We start from the raw sequence: 16,735 nt of genomic DNA, 5'->3' as shown, positions 1-16,735 counted from the left end.
CAATAACATTTCTTTTTGTTTTATTTCAAAAAAAATTTGCCGAGAAGACGCTATTTTGCCTTGAAAGCAAAGTCAGCTGACTTCTGTTTAACTTCTGACCTTGCCTTATCTTGCACGCGCCCAATCGTCTTTGGTCAGTACCCCTCCTCCAAACAGCCGAGCCACCAACGTTTCCAACTTTAATCGTATCCCGAGGCTCTCGCCTGGAAGGAGGATGAGAGAAAGAGAATGAGAGGAGGACGAAGTGTCAAAAGGACACAGGATACCACCCAAGTATAGAGATGTGGGACTTTGTTGTGACCATTTTGGGAGTTGACCGGCCTCTTTGTCGCCGTGTCCCCGTTGCAGCAATTTTCAACAAAGCCGCATGAGATAGGTTGCACGTGGAAACCTCTTTGATATGTGCCTTTTGGTATCCCAAACAATCTTGTGAAGGTTTTACTCTCTTTTTATCTTGCATTGCATCAACTTCCTGCGTAGACAACACCGGTGAGAGCTCTTTGCTGTGGTGCCGCTGCCAACAGATGACCATTGTGATGTCAATTTGAAGAGACCTTTATTCACTCAATGTAGCACCTGCTCATGTTGTCTCAATGTGTGGACTCTGCCTTGCTCGTTGTGGACTGGTTCGGCGGGCAGCCTTCCTGTTTGAATGTTTATGCTTACGGTGCTATAAACTGTTTACCCTGGGATTTTACTCGTGTAATTATCCTGCACTCACTTCAGCATGTCCCGAGGGGAGGCCTTGTTTTCCAAGGCCTTGGTTTGTTCCGGCCCCTTTAGATCCCTCTTGATAAACCCCTTGTCCGGTAGTGTTTCAAGCGAGGTATTTTGTTGTTGTTGTTGTCGTTGTTGGGAAAGCACAAGAGCTTCAAAATGATTGTGAAACAGCTGCTTGTAAGTTTATACTCCCATTGCTTCCAAGAAATTGAGCGAAAAAGACAACGCGCCACCGTGGCAACAACAAACGTAAAAGTTAAAAGCTTTGAATATAACATTTTCTTTCCTGTTCTGCTGCCTGTTTCGTGAAGTTTTTCATTTGTTGCAAATAGATTATTCTGGGTGGCATGTTTCTTGGGATTTGCTAAATAGACTTGTGTGGTTTGGCATTCAATTTAAAGAAAACCAGCCACGGTGGTGTTATGGTTAGAGCGTCTGCTGTGAGGTTGGTGGTTCGAACCCTCACCGAGTCGTACCAAAGACATAAAAGTAGAACTTGCTGCTTCCTTGCTTGATGCTCAGCATTTAAATGGATAGAACACGGATAAACAACCATAGGTCGGTGATAATGGTGCAGGATTTGATCTGCCTCGTGTATGCCTCCTGCGTCGAAGTTACTTGTAAGCGAACTCCTGTTATTATGATAAAAGCTTGACTTCAGATGCCTGACATGATGGTTTCTGCATCCAAAGAATATGGTGGAGATCCATACTGGTATGATTACTTGAGTTTTCCATGGTCGTGGTTGTGGAGATCCATACCATACCAGCATGATGATTTCTGCTTCCCAAGATTTCGTGGAGGTCCATGCTACCGTGATGGTTTGTGCTTCCCAAGGTGATGGTAGAGGAGGCACATACTGGCATTCAACTTGTGCCTTCCTAGGTGGTGGTTGGTGCACAGAATGACATTATGGATTGTTCTTCTCAAAGTGGTGGTGGTGACATTGTCCCATACTGGCTTGATTGTTGCTGCTTCGAAATGTGATTATGGTGATTGTGATTGTAGAGGAGCCTGACAAAGCATTTGGCTCACAAGTCATGAATATTTTCTTGGCTAAGAAACCACCCTGTACAAGTCACCTCTATCATAGTGTGTTAAAATTTCCACCATGAACAGCCTCGGAATCGAACCCACACCAATGCGACAAGGCTTTATTAATGCGTTTAGCACAAACCTGCTACATCTGAAGGCAATACCATAGATTGAATTTTACCTCTTTGTCCAGCAGTGGACAGTGTAGATCCGTTTACACATTCTTTTGGCTGGAATTGTCAATTTTTAGTGTTTCCAGGTGTCATGAGCATGCCGAGATGTTTGCAGACATTGCTAATTGCCAAATCAAAAAGCTGATTAAAATTGCCCTCTGCATGCTTGAGGTTGTGATTCTGGATGTAAAAGGAAATCAAAGTAGAGATACTGTTACGTTGGAGGGTGTTCGAATTTGGTAGAATGTGAAGTTAGTGTGGTCCATATCCGTGTGTTCACCAGGGTTAGAACATTTTTTTTGTAATTAGGGACCTGTTAGAGTGAAGTTGTCCTCTATGTATGCTGTAAGAGGCAGTATAGTTGACATAGGGGTTGGATAGGAAAGTGTAATTTGTACATATCCCCTCTGTAAAAACGGACAAGGTAAGGAAAGGGGGTGGATTTGGATGTCGGTGGTCCATATGTGGGCCAATTAAACCCCCTTCTGAGTATGCTCTGAGTACAAGGAGTCCAGCATGGTACCGGCTATCACAAGGACCCCAAGGGTGTGATGCCATTGAGTTCCAAGGTGTTGCGTCATTAGTTTGGATGGCGCTAATAGCAACACCCCCATCGACTTGATGTCACTGTGACGATGTGCACATCATTGGCCGGTGCGGAGGCATGAACGAAGAGGCGTGGGGAGTGGCCATGGGGGGAGGGGATAACAGCCATGCACTGATTATTGGCTTTCTTTGTCTTTGTAGTCCTGGCAGTGAGTTTGGTCGTTGCTCTCTTCACAGTCAGGCCTCTTGAAGAAGTTCAATCACTCCAAGACTTGGGTCTCACTATCAGCCATGATCTTTCTTGGCAAACCACATTTCGAAGTTTGTCTCAAAAACCAGTCATCAACTTGGCATCCTCCATAGTGCAAAGTCATTTCTTCACACACCTGAACTCTTATCCACCTACGAGGTCTTCAACAGCACTCAATGTAGTACTGTTCTCCCCTCTGGGCTGATATTTCTGCCTCACACCTTGCTCAGCTTGATTGCATGGAGATCAAGGCCTTCAAGATTATTGAAATCTCCTGTGACGAAGCTGAGTCGATGGGTCTATCACTTTCCCATCACAGACCAGTTGGTGTCCGTCTTCAACTGTCTCCTTTCTTTTCTCTGGATGTGAATTTACGTAAAAAGGTGTGTACGTGATTTCCCCTCCCACCTCACACTCCCTAGGTTTTAGTATGGCACACTCGGTCTACCACCAACAGACTTCTGCTGAAACTTCCAAAATCCAGAATCACTACTCTCCTCTACTCAATCATTCCTTTTTCCTTTTTTTTTTTCCTGCCTGTGGAACCAACTTCCACATTCTCTTCAATCTCATTTTTCCCCTCTCGGTGTTCAAGTCGGCTCTTCATCACCATCTGAGTATGTCTTTTTCATTTCAGATCATTGCACCCCTCCATCCAAAACCATGATCTTTTCTACTCCAGTTAACACTCTTACCCCCCTCCCCCCCTAAGCCCACCTCTAACCAAACTTCCAGCTTTTCCTTCCTGAGAGTTTGCTTCTGTATACATCTCGTTGCTTCCTTCCCATCTTGACTTCCTTTGTCGGAGTGGCGACCCTTCCAGAATTGTGCTCCCGAGTTAATGAAACTGCCTTGGCAGCCCAATGCACCTGACAGTGTGAGACGGAGTATCCATCCATCCATCCATTAACATTAGAGCTCAGGTGGTAGCATGTTCACTTCTCAGCTATTTATTCCCTCTAGGGTGACTTCCTACGAAAACTTCCTTCCTGCTGCAGTTCAAGCAGGGTGTGGTGCATTTCAGAGCCTCCATTATTCAGACTGGGGACGTGAATCTGGCTGTGACGTCTGCATTAAAACGGTCATCTTTAGAAACCACATCGGTTTCATCAAGACAGTGCTCCTTTTCACACAAACAGTGCCGTCTTGGAATTGTCGCACATAGTTTCCTGGACGTCTGATATCCTTTTGAGGAAGATTGATCGGATGGCCCCCAGGATCACCTGATTTGTCTCCATTGGACATTCTCTTGTCGGGCCAGATGAAAGCAAGAGTTCCACAACGGACTTCAAATTGTGGAAGGAGTTGGATAAGTCATCCAAAAACTTTTCGCACTACAGAGAATGACAAAGTAATTATTTTCGGCCCATAAATAATGGGGACAAGGGTTCAGTTTAAATGGATCATTCGATGTCTTTGTGAGATAGTTAAGAACCTTTTACCTTTTATTTATTTATATTTGGACTGGACTAACCAAGTTCACCACAGCTGTTGGTCAGTGACTCATGAGAAGACATATTAACGCAGTAGTTTTATGAAATAATTTCCACGTTTGTTTTGGGGAAACTTTTCAAAGCTTGGAAGAACATTGTAGTCTTGTAAGTGAAATGAGAACTTTTATATTTCAACAAATTGCTGTCGACGTCATAAATCGGACGGAGCACTACGCCGCAATTCTCCATAACAAGTGATCTTGTTTATCCATATTTACAGAGTATCCTTGCCGAGCCAGCTGGTGCCACAAGTCTGGGACATTTTGCCTTTTGGGTTCCATTATGTCCATGATCATGCATGTTCGCCAATTGGCAGGATCTCGAGTACTCCTCATGTCTGGGGTATGTCTGGCTCATTGAGGAGCTCGTGCACATATATCGCATGCAAGACAATAATATTAGTCAACAATATTGTACTTTGTTTATTTATTTATTTATTTATTTACGTGAACTACAAGTTCAAGGACATTGATAGACAATGAACAGAACACATAGTGTATGGGATTTCAATGCTGGTCCCTCATTGTAATACTAACAGGCATGGTTAACACTGTTCTTCTCTTCTTCGTCTTTTTGGCTTTTTCCTATTTTCTACGATTCTTGCTAAAATTTATTTATTTATTATTAAATTGCTTATTTGTTTCAACATTATTGGAGAAGTTGTGCTTTTGAGAAACTTTTAAGTAACTTTTATGACTACTGGAAACTTTGTTTTCTCATCTTCTCATGGGAAGTTGAACAATTGATGACATTGTTGCATGGTTCTAATTAGACAAATCCGCTAAAGCTAATTCCATGTGACACCTACCAGGCTGCTTGCCTTGTTATTTCCATAGCAGACACGGTGGTGAGGCGTGTACTTGCCCGAGGAAAGTACAACCTTCTGTTTTATAGCAAACAGTAAAAACACTCATTTCGAATCGTGAAACTTTCCAAAGTGCACAAATGTTTTATCTATTAATATTCATCTGAAGCTTGAGGAGTGCTAAAATTGCATGCAGAGTAAAGGCAGTAGAAGACATCGCCTGTCGGTGTACGTTTGAATGGACTATAAGGACAATGGACAAACACCGCAGGTAAAAGGTATTTGAACCTGAGTCCCCCACATTGTAAGGCCAGGGGTTCATATGAGACCCCTAACAGGCCAGTAATGGTTTTACCATAATTTTTTCCATTCCATTAGGCTTCAACTAAACCTTAAAGATTTTACAGCAACAATTTTACCACGCTTCTGTGGCTTGGCATGTTTCGAGCATTTAATTCCCTTTTGCTGTTGCTCCAGACTTGCGAAAGGGTGCGTCGCTGTTTTGTGATTTTGCTCCATCGAGTGATTCTGATCGTTGGAAAATACCGAGTGAGTTCATAATTTTAAAATGGATTCGCATCAGGCTGCTTGTTTGAGGACAATTGGTGACGATTCTGGCCAAAATGACCCTTTCCTTTCGGAGCAATCACGTGGCCACAAGTTGATAGAATGATCAACGAAAGCGGATGTTTGGTGAAAATGAGACGTTTTATACATCTGATGTAAAATTCATTAATCCAACACATTTACTTTTCATTAATATACTGCTTGTTGAAACGAGTTTTTTATATATATATATATATATATATATATATATATATATATATATATATATATATATATATATATATACATACATATATATATATATATATATATATATATATATATATATATATGTATGTATATACGAGTACATATGTATATGTATATGTAGATATATATATATATATATATATATATATATATATATATATATATATATATATATATATATATATATATATATGTAGATATATATCTTCTTCCTCTTCTTTCGGCTGCTCCCGTTAGTGGTCGCCACAGTGGGTCATCTGTTATGATCCGCATAATGATTTGGCACATGTTTTACGCCGGATGCCCTTCCTGACGCAACCCTGGTCGCCTCTTACGACACAGGGCTATGGTACACCTATTCTAACCGGGGCATACACCGGGCCCAGTACAATGGTACTCACTTCGCCGACCTCGGAAGTATGATGGGCTGAGTCAACCTCCTGGTGTGTATTAATTCAAGCGGCCAACGGGGCTTGAACTCAGGACCTTTTGGATCCCAAGCCGCTACCCTCACCACGATGCCAACACCAGGCTATATATATATATATATATATATATATATATATATATATATATATATATATATATATATATATATATATATATATATATATATATATATTTATTTATAACAAAATGTGGTGATTTTCAGATGTCATTTCAGAAGCTTCAAGTTTATAGCACAAGAGCATCAGTTTCAACCTCAAAAATAATATGTTGAGAGCTGATTTCTATCTAACACCATGGAGTGAAGTCCCCAACAATCCCACTTGAGGAAATCTCAGATTCCAAAATGGCCACCGTCACAATTTGTGAATATCAGGAAAACACTAAAAGAGCCATAACTTTTTTATTACGATTTATAAGAAGATGCTTTTGGGGTCTAGACGCAGGTTTGGGGGTGTGAGGAATTCAAAGGAACCCTAAGAATTTCAATTTGAGGATGATATTTGCAGTAAAATTTGGAAATTCAAGCAAAATATCTTCAATTATGGCAGACACAATATGGAAGGTGTAACGTACCCAAACCATACCATAGATCAGCGGAATCGTTTTCAGAATCACAATGGGTCAGACATTGGTGCATGTTTGCTGAATACATGTAGAGAACATGGGGGTGCAGAATAAGCCTGCCACGCAGCAACTTCATTTCTTCCCACAGCCTCCCTTGTACCCACATTATACCATGCGTAGTACATCATTGGGTGCTGCTGTCAGTTAGTGTCCACTGGAAATAGCATTCCCTCTCTGAATTGCCATCCACATTCAGTGGGAGACAACTCATTGTCTGACCATTGTTGCACTGTTATGTATGCTGAAGTTGAAGGCAAGCTTTCTCGTTGGAACCCAGCAGTGGAGACAAGTAGGTTCTGTTGACTCGCCTCATGTACCATAATTATGTAATGATGCTTGTCTGGAGAGGTACAGCAAACTTTCCCATAAACTTTAGTAGAAATAGTTCACCTCGCATACAACTTCACCATGAGTCGAGCCTGGCTGAGAAAAAGAATTAAGCACCTCCTAACCCCACCAGTCTTCCTCTCCACTATCAAAAATGGCCCATGCCTTCTTTTTCCCCCATGTTGTATCAGGCTGAAATCATGTCGCAACCGGTAATGGCATGTATGAACATGAGATGGGCCTTTACTGTGGAAATGATGGATTGTTGGATTTCCTGAATGCTGTTGACAGATATTGGGTCAAATCCGAAGAGCATATGCACATTCATACCAGCTGTGACCTGCGCAGTAAGCATGACCAACAAATCAGTGTCAGTGACTACGACCACAGCAGGTCTGGTTTGATCATCTGCTGCAGTTGTCATTGCAGTTTGAGAACTAAGATAATCAGCATCTGTCGTGCTCCGCTTGCTCACCACACAATTGCCTTCAAAATTGGTGACAAGTTTAGTGAGGAGCCTTACTTTATTCTTTCTATTTGCCCAGAAAGCTTTTTCAGAGGTGGTTGGCATCATACTAAGCTCCAAGATGATGTCTGTAGAGGCATTCTGGGTTGCTCGGCACTGCTGCTCTGCTGCTTTGGTGGATATTGTGCAACCATATCCATCAAAAACGATCATGGCTTCAAGGACATAATTGTTGAGGACATGGCCACTTACGTGTCGCTCATCTGGTCATATGTGGTGTCATTGAGCCAATGCACGCTCTGCAAAAGGTGACCTCCATCACGGATTAATTGGGCGTTCTGGATATTCCAAAAGAGCATTCACCTTTGATTTCAAGATCTTCTCGAAGACACTTTAGCTGTTCTTGTCCATTATCCGTTTGTCAAATATGGTTGGAGGCTGCCTCCTGAACTCAAAGCACAGGTACCCCTGTATCTCGGTTTTGTGCTTCATTACACATGTCACATGCATGAAGACGAGACTGTTGTTGTCCTGCACTTCCTGTCCTCAGACCAATACTTGGAATTTTTGGACTCCTAATAGAGGTTTTTTAAAATTATCTTTGCTGGTGGTTTTGGAGGAGGGGGCAGGGAAGGGTTTGGGGGGGGGTGGAGTGGAAATTCTATATATATATATATATATGTATATATATATATATATATGTATATATATATATGTATATATATATATATATATATATATATATATATATATATATATATATATATATATATATATATATATATATATTGTTACGGATTTTAGAATCTGGTCTGATGAATGCATCCACACATCCAGGTCCTCAGACAGTTATTACCTTCAACGCATGTTCAGATTAGCCTCATCCCCATGTCGAATGGGATCTTAAATGTGATGCGTTGACAAGGGTAAAGGATAGATCCCCTCTCTTATGGGAAGCTTTCTCCTTTACGACAGACACATTTACACACATTTCTTTCGCGAGCTCTGAAGCCCGCCCTTATATTTCCTCAGCAACGTTCTTTCGCGAGCTCCAATGCCTGCCTTTTTTGAGAGCGCACGGGTCATCATGGTAACCGTGCCCAAGTGGGGCGGGGAGAGCTTGGGGCGGACTGCACCCGCAGAGACGGCCCACAGATATAAAACAAATGGAGGTCCGTTCTGAGGCAAGAGGAAAGCGGAGGCGAAAGAAAGCGGGGCAAAAGAAAGCGGGGCAAAAGAAAGCCAGGGAGGGAGAAGAGAATGAGAAGTAAGCGTGAGAAGCGAGCAAGAAGCAGGTGTAAGCGCGCAAAAGAGGAGAAGAAAGCGAGTGTGTGGTGCACGTGTAGGTGTCTGACCAATGCCAACAACGAGACAATTCGTCCTTCCCAGTGCTTGGACAAGCGAGCGTGCAGTCACCGACGGACCATGTGGGTCACTGGACGTCACCAGTTTCGTGAAGTGTGAGGAACTGCCCGTGTCGCAGCACCAGGGTCTAAACCCGCGACAGATGATCTCGGTGCCCTCCCAGATGTCGATTGGCATTCAAGGCTGTTCATGAGAGGGTGCACAGCAAGGCTGGGTGCTGGCGACAGACGTGACACGCACACACACACATTTCAGGATGTTTTCACTTCACGGACGACTTTCTGGTGAGCGAGACAATTCTTCCTCCCCCCCCCGAATGATCTGTTGGGTACCCATGACTGTGTTTAACTGTAAGTAAGTCAACCCCCTGATAAGCATCTGCTCTTTATCTCTTTCCTGGCATTTTGATTGATTTTGCTTTGAAATTAATCCATTTATTTACGCCAGAAAATATAAAGTTTTTTTTAATTAATTTTATTATTAATAAATCATTTGTCGATTTCCAACCTGTCCATGTTTGTCCTTTCCTTCCATTGGTCTAGCATTGTCCGAACCGAGATAGACTGGGAGGTAATTACCACAGATTTGACCAAAAATCGTCGGCACGCACCACCGGTTAAAACGCTCGGCCGCCCTAATTAGAATCTAATCGAGATAACATTGGTGCTTTGCCGAGGGCACGTTCCCCGCTCAGGTAACCACGTGACCCCTAGTTAAACGGAATAATTAGACAGTGGACACTGGAACTCGTGGTTGACTCGGTGGCATTCGTGGTTTTAAAACAACCCACCGAACCATAACGTTAATTGTGAGCAGTGGCCCCAGGTCCGGCTCTACCGAGGACAACCGGGGAGTAATCCCCCTGATTGACAAACTGGTGTCTCGGTACCTGTGGCCGCAACAATATATATGTCATTTTGCACTGCTCCAGATGGTTAAGGGTATTACCCTTTACAGTGCAGTATTCCTGGCCCCACATTTTCTCGTGCATTGGGGTGTTTTGAATTACACGTTTGAATTAAGGAAATAACAACGCCCCTCCCACACCCCCAAACCACTCCCCCGAGGAGTGGTTGCTTCTAGTGTCGAGTAATCCACTGGCACATCTGCAAAAATTTCAATATCCCTGTCCCAGAAAACTCATGGGAACATGAACCAAAAGCAATAATTGAAAACGAGGACATAATGCCTATGTACGACCTGATGATCCCATTGAGTGTGAAGATAGAAAACTCAACACTGTGACCAGACATATAGTACTTAGTTACAAAAAGGAAAAGAAGGCATTGCTAATTGAGATGTCGGTACCCAGAGATTTTGGCCTAAACTGTGCAAAAATCAAGAAAATGACCAAGTACCAAGATCTCAATAATGTAGTGAAAAGATCTTGGAAGCTGAAAAGCACCAAAATTGTCCCAGTGATAATTGGAACAAGAGGAGGAATGATAAAGAAGAACCTTACACAGATCTTACAAACCATCCCTGGGAACATTACCACAAACTAAATGCAGTTGGAAACTGTCCAGGGCTCAGTGTCCATCCTCAAGAGCCCTCGGAACAAAACTTTGCAACAGTAAAACTTCACAGCTTAGCCCATGAATCGTGACCCCCCTTACCAAAAACAGAGGTGGGTACTTCCAGTTCCACCTTCTGAAACCCAAATATGGAGATACCAACACACACACATATACTGGTGAAGGCGCTGTCACACCTTGACGATTTAGCCAGCAATGGCAACGTATAAAAATGTATGTAAAACGTTGGCGTACGCTGAAATTTTGATGTTTTTTTTTAAAGTTTTGGTCGTATTCATAACGTGTTGGTCGTATGCATAACATATTAGTAACGGGCACAGAACGTTTCGTTGGCTTATAGATAACTTATACCAACGAATGCTTAGCCCGTTGTTGGCGTTCACAACCTATGCCCAATGATAGTTTATCTTTGGCATAGCGCGCTGCACATATCGCCGACGAACTTGTGGTGTAGCCTGTTAAAAACCTGCCGCACGCCGATTTAAACCATAACCGCCTGAGAATTGGAAGTGTCAACATCGCAGTCACACCTTGACGATTTAGCCAGCGTATGCCGACCTATGAAAAATGTGTCTAAAACCCTGACACACGTCGAATACGGTATGGGTAAGTTGTGTATACGTTAAGAGCACGCTGAAAAACGATGAAGTACGCTGTCATATTTCGTGGTATGTTTAGTACGTCATGAAATTTCAAGCATGCTGAAAATTTTACGACGTATTCGCCGTATGGCTCACACGTTCCGCGACGCTGGGAATAAGTTGTAGGCACGATTTGCGATCGTTGACACACGTCGACACAAGTTCCTTGTAAGTTACTCATAAGTCGAAACACGTCGAGGTAATGTTTAGCATACCCGAAACGGATTTTCTCCATCAAGGCACATTTTCTTTTTTTCTCCTTGGCTCCGTGAAGGCACGTGACGAAATATCTGAAGTTGTTGTTGTTGTTGTTGTTGTTGTTGTTGTTGTTGTTGTTGTTTTTTGTTCTTTTTTAGTCTATCACGAATTTTAAAATCTATTCGGACATTTGCTTTTAAGTTTCGACGTCGACGTGACAATATCCTCAAAAAGAAAACATTCACACAGGAGGAACTTAGAATAAGACATGAGCAAACTGAAGAGGCAATCAGACGTGACGTAACGGCACGTGATGAAATATCGGAAGTTATTGCTGTTTTTTTGTTTTTTTTTAAACACTGCCAATATGCCATTATACGGTAGCTGTAAATTAGAAACATGTTCATCAAGTTCTGTGGTCGTCCGGAAGACGTCAATCAAATACGTCTACATACGTCAATATGCGTTGGAGATACGTGACACATAGGTTCAAAGCACGTTACTCATAGGTTAGAAATAAGTTTCGGGTACGCTAAACATTACCTCGACGTGTTTCGACTTATGAGTAACTTACAAGTAACGTGCCTCGACGTGTGTCAACGATCGCATAACGTGCCTCGACGTGTGTGCAACAATTGTGTAACGTGCCTACAACACGTTACTCATGAGTTATAAATAAGTTTCGGGTACGCCAATCATTACCTCGACGTGTTTCGACTTATGAGTCACTTACAAGTGACGTGTGTCAACGATCGCATAACGTGTCTACAAATTATGGCCAGCGTAGCGGAACGTGTGAATCATACGCTGGCATACGTCGTAAAATATCAAGCATGGAAAATTTGAGGACAACCGCAAAGTACAACGATGAAAGCCAGCGTACTACGACGTATGGCAGTGTTTTTCAGCGTGCTCTTAACGTATACAAACTTACCCATAACGTATTCGACATGTGCCGGCGTTTTATTCCAATTTTGCATACGTCAGGCATACGTTGGCTAAATCGTCAAGGTGTGACAGGGCCTTGAGCCAGGTCTTTGAATCTGTGACGTGTGGGGTAGTGAGTGAGTCTGCACAGTTTGTGAGTGAGGTCGGACCGATGCCGGTGAGCGAGGCTGTGCCCATCAAGGTGTATGAGCTGACATCGGAACGGGCCCTGCCAGGACCAGGGCTGTTCGAGGCATACCCTATGGGGTCGATTCGACATCCAGAGTTGTCCAGCCGCCGTGCCAGCACACGCCACAGGTCAGTGGTTAAAAAGGGATGATAGAGCCACTAGAAAGACAGACTATTGTGAAAAAGTGTCAGCTTGAGCCCCAATTGTTTTTTGATGGTTTTTGTCCATGTGAGATGGGTAAAGAGTCATGAGCAGCTGGTCCATCAGGGCATTTCCTGAGCAATAGTCTTGGGCCGGTGGGGTCACCAGTCCCGGGATGGTGGGGTGACACCTCCGGGGGGCCAAGGTGGTCCCTCACAGGCACCTCTAAAGGGACGATGAGAAGAATACTCCAGAGAGGTGTTGTGGGTCCACGCCTTGGTGATGGCATCCCTGAGGGCCAGTGAGGGCCTGAGAACTTAACCGCCCAGGCATAAGATCCATCAGCCTCTACCTGATGCTCCAGACCAGCCAGCACGCGATGATCTGGCTTGCTGGTCTGGTTTGTGAACGCGGTTCAAACCGCATTGACCTGGATATGAGTAGTGGCCGACTCCGTGTGTTAAATTGAAACGTGTGGAAAGTTTTGTGGAGTTAAATTGAAATGATTAGAAAAGGAGGCATGCATAGCCTTCCACAGATCGTCCCCCACAATTTATTGGGCTCTCACATTAGGAAGAGAGCCCTGGGTTTTAATTGGCATGCTTAAAATGAAAAGAATGACCGCAACAGGTGCTGCAGTTATTGAATGAGCTCCCCAGTGGTAATTAGAATAACTAAATATACCTCTCCCCATTGGCATGACTCACCATGCTTTACTCTAGGGCAGGGGTCTCCAACCTGCGGCCCGCGGGCCACATGCGGCCCCTTAGACAGATTTATGCGCTCCGCGGTGCCATATTAAGTTTACATTGCAATGCGGCCCGCGATACTGCCAATTTGTCAGGGTCAATGATCAAAGCGTCCTGTAATTTTTATTATGATTTTGATTCATATTAGACACACGTGTTTTTTAACACGATTATTCATTTATCATATTCGTTGGCAAGAAAAATATGTTCAGCTCTAATTTTTGTTTAAATTTCCGCATATTAATTATATTTTTTAAATTACATTTTTAATACTATTTCATTAAACATTTTATTTAAACGTTTTTTTAATTTCAATTTTTTTAGAATTCCTGGAAATTATCCCCATGAAAGGTACAACCACAGGTGCTGACGTCCTTGAAGCCCGACTGCCCTGCTTTGATCGTTTTGGACTCGATCTCTCCTGCCTCTCAGCCATCACGACAGACGGCGCTCCTGCCATGGTTGGCTCCAAAAAGGGTTTCGCAACCCTTCTGAAGAAGCAGTGTGCAGCATTGGGTCACACACAACAGATCAAGTGCCTTCACTGCATTGTTCACCAGGAGGCCCTGTGTGCTAAGTCTGCATCGATGAAGGAAGTCATGGGAGTTGTCGTGAAGGTGGTCAACTTCATCATATCCAGGGGTCTCAACCACCGCCAGTTCAGAGATTTTCTCGAGGCTGCCAAGGCACAATACGGGGATCTTCTCTACCATTGCGAGGTCCGTTGGCTCAGCCGTGGGACCATGCTTGCCAGAGTCTTTGACCTTAGGGAGGAGATCGCCTCCTTCCTCGACTCCAAGAACAACCCGTACGTAGAGTTTTCTGACCCTGATTGGTTTTCACGACTGGCCTTCTTGACTGATCTTTTTCACCATCTGAATGAGCTGAACCTGCAGCTTCAAGGAAGAGGTCTCCTCGTCACCGAAATGTTTGCCCGCCTCAACACCTTCGAGCTCAAATTGCGCCTTTGGGAGTCTCAGCTGGGCAAGGGGGACTTCACACACTTCCTTCGCCTGAAGTCCTGTGAGTTGTGTGACGCACCTGACTTCGCCACCAGCACAATCGGTTGCCTCAGGGTCGAGTTCGCTGCCCATTTCAAGGATCTCCGATCGCACAGCCAGCAGTTCCAGTTGTTTTCTTCGCCATTTGATGTTGACTGCGACGCTGCCCCTCCTGATGTGCAGATGGAGCTCATCGACCTGCAGTGCTGTGACGATTTGAGGGGTAAATATCTTGCCTCTCCCCTGCTGGATTTTTGGAGCCTCCACATCCTCCCTTCCGGCAATTATCCCAACCTCGTGTGGCTCGCCCTTAACACAGCATCAATATTTGGCTCTACCTACTGTTGCGAGCAGCTCTTCAGTCGCATGAAGCTGCTCAAAAACCAGACGCGTGCCCAGCTGACGGATGCCCATCTCAGTGACGTTCTCTCTGTGTCCTCCATCAAACCGGAAGTTGTAACACTCTCTGCTGGTAAGCAGCACCAGCCATCTCATTGAATGTGCTCGTAGGCCCTTTCATGTAACTCTATTTTTCTCAATTGTGTTTAGGTTTACATGTGCGTTTTCAATAAAAACTGTATTTAACTGTTTTTTTTTTCACGTTTTTCGGAATTTAGCGTCCTTTTTTGAGGTGAGGCCCTCCGCCCCTCACCACTTTGGTTTTGTAGCCCTCCGCCCAAAAAGGTTGGAGAACCCTGCTCTCGGGGTATGCAGGTGAGTCGTGTAATTGATATGGGTGACGGTCAGGTATGTTGTACAAGCTTGTACAGTTAACAGGTATGTTTGCTGTAGCTGTATGGCTGGTGTTAGTTAGACTTCGAGGCCGGTAACTGGAATAAGGATAGTCTTCAGGTCGAGTTAGAGCAGATAAATCTTTCAGGAACTTATTTGAACAGATGCTTCCCACCATACATGGGCAATTGGGATTCATTACCCCACAAGGTTTGTGCACTCGGTATTTATTGACGCATTTAAATTGCTCTTGCGATTGTGGTGTGATGCGGTTTTGGAATTTGTCGTATGGTAATGCACGTGAGGGTTTTCTGTGAAGCTACTATCCATCCATACATTGGGACCATGCTGTGTGCAGAGTGTTGGTGCTGCTCAAGCAGTCTGGTTGGCTATTGGGCACAGTCCTGGACGGGTCGCCACTCCGACACAGGATACCAGCATGCTGGCACTCATTTTGCCGACCTCGGAAGGATGACAGGCAGAGTCAATCCCACCTGGTATTAATTCAACAGGTGAGGAAGATTTGAAATCAGGATCCTCGGATCCCAAGCCCACCACCCTAACCATTAAGCCAACACCAGGCATGTTAAGCTACTATCTGGGGCCTGATCCTCAGCTCACCCTCCGCGGTGAACCCTCCATTTGGTGCATCCTCCATGATCCACACGTGGACACCCACACGATGCTTTTGTCGTCGTCTTTTTTTTTCCTTTTCCTTTTTTTGGGGGAGGGTTATTTTTGTGTTGTTGAGTTTTCTTTATTCACAAAGTCTGGTGCAAATGGAAAACTGTGTGTATCAATAAGTAACCAGCGAGGGCTGACAAAACATATATTGCAGATAAGAAAATACCATGGGACACAAAAGAGAGCAACGCCAGTGTGAGTCTGTGGCTTTCTTTGCTCAATTTAATACTGTACTTAGAATATTATGAACAGGACACGATTTATCGTGGTTAAAAAACACAGAGACCTTTTAAAAAAATCAAATTAAAGTTTTAAAAGAAAAATTTGAAATCTGGATTAATGCTATATAAATATGATGGTTGTAATTAATTGTAATATATTGTTCTAAATTGCCTGCCTCAAGTTTATAGTGGGGCAATACCTGTGCAGGTTGGCCAATGAGAGCACTTTCGTGTGAGTGTACCGATAATAATCCTGAAAACCTTGTTTAAAAAAAAAAAATTCTGTAAAGGCTAATCATCTTTTCTTTCATCAAGGAATAATTATGTAATCCATCCATCCATCAGGACCATACTCTGTACAGAGCATTGGTGCTGCCAAAGCAGTCTCCTTGGCGATTGGGCACAATCCTGGACGGGTCGCCACTCCGACACAGTATACCAGCATGCTGGCACTCATTTTGCCAACCTCGGAAGGATAACAGGCCGAGTTAACCCCACCTGGTGTTAATTCAACAGCTGAGCGGGATTTGAACTCAGGACCCTCAGATCCAAAGCCCAGCACCTGAACCATTAAGCCAACACCAGGCATAATTAGGTCATGATGATTCTTTTCAGCAAGTAATTTCGCTAATAAGTAGTAAATAAT

At 43.6% G+C, this 16,735-nt stretch overlaps 1 protein-coding gene across 1 annotated transcript; it reads left to right on the top strand.

Annotated features, from left to right (window-relative positions):
• Positions 1-13,787: 13,787 nt before the first annotated feature.
• On the top strand, positions 13,788-15,039 carry LOC147019754 (general transcription factor II-I repeat domain-containing protein 2A-like). The gene is made up of 2 exons (XM_085896701.1): positions 13,788-14,675; positions 14,807-15,039. Exons 1-2 carry the CDS (start codon positions 13,796-13,798, stop codon positions 14,872-14,874), a joined length of 948 nt encoding a protein of 315 aa, XP_085752827.1. The 5' UTR covers positions 13,788-13,795; the 3' UTR covers positions 14,875-15,039.
• The last annotated feature ends 1,696 nt before the right edge of the window (positions 15,040-16,735 follow it).

The sequence above is a fragment of the Eptatretus burgeri genome, chromosome 9 (assembly GCF_056783735.1).
Source record: "Eptatretus burgeri isolate ZD-2024b chromosome 9, Ebu_testis_v1, whole genome shotgun sequence".
NCBI lineage: Eukaryota > Metazoa > Chordata > Myxini > Myxiniformes > Myxinidae > Eptatretus > Eptatretus burgeri.
This window is presented reverse-complemented; position numbering and strand designations above follow the sequence as displayed.

Bases quoted from the DNA above. Each gene is read 5' to 3' on its own strand.
- LOC147019754 (XM_085896701.1), top strand. From the start codon at position 13,796: ATGAAAGGTACAACCACAGGTGCTGACGTCCTTGAAGCCCGACTGCCC. The intron at 14,676-14,806 runs GTAAATATCTTG...TGTTGCGAGCAG, and splicing joins GTGCTGTGACGATTTGAGGG to CTCTTCAGTCGCATGAAGCT.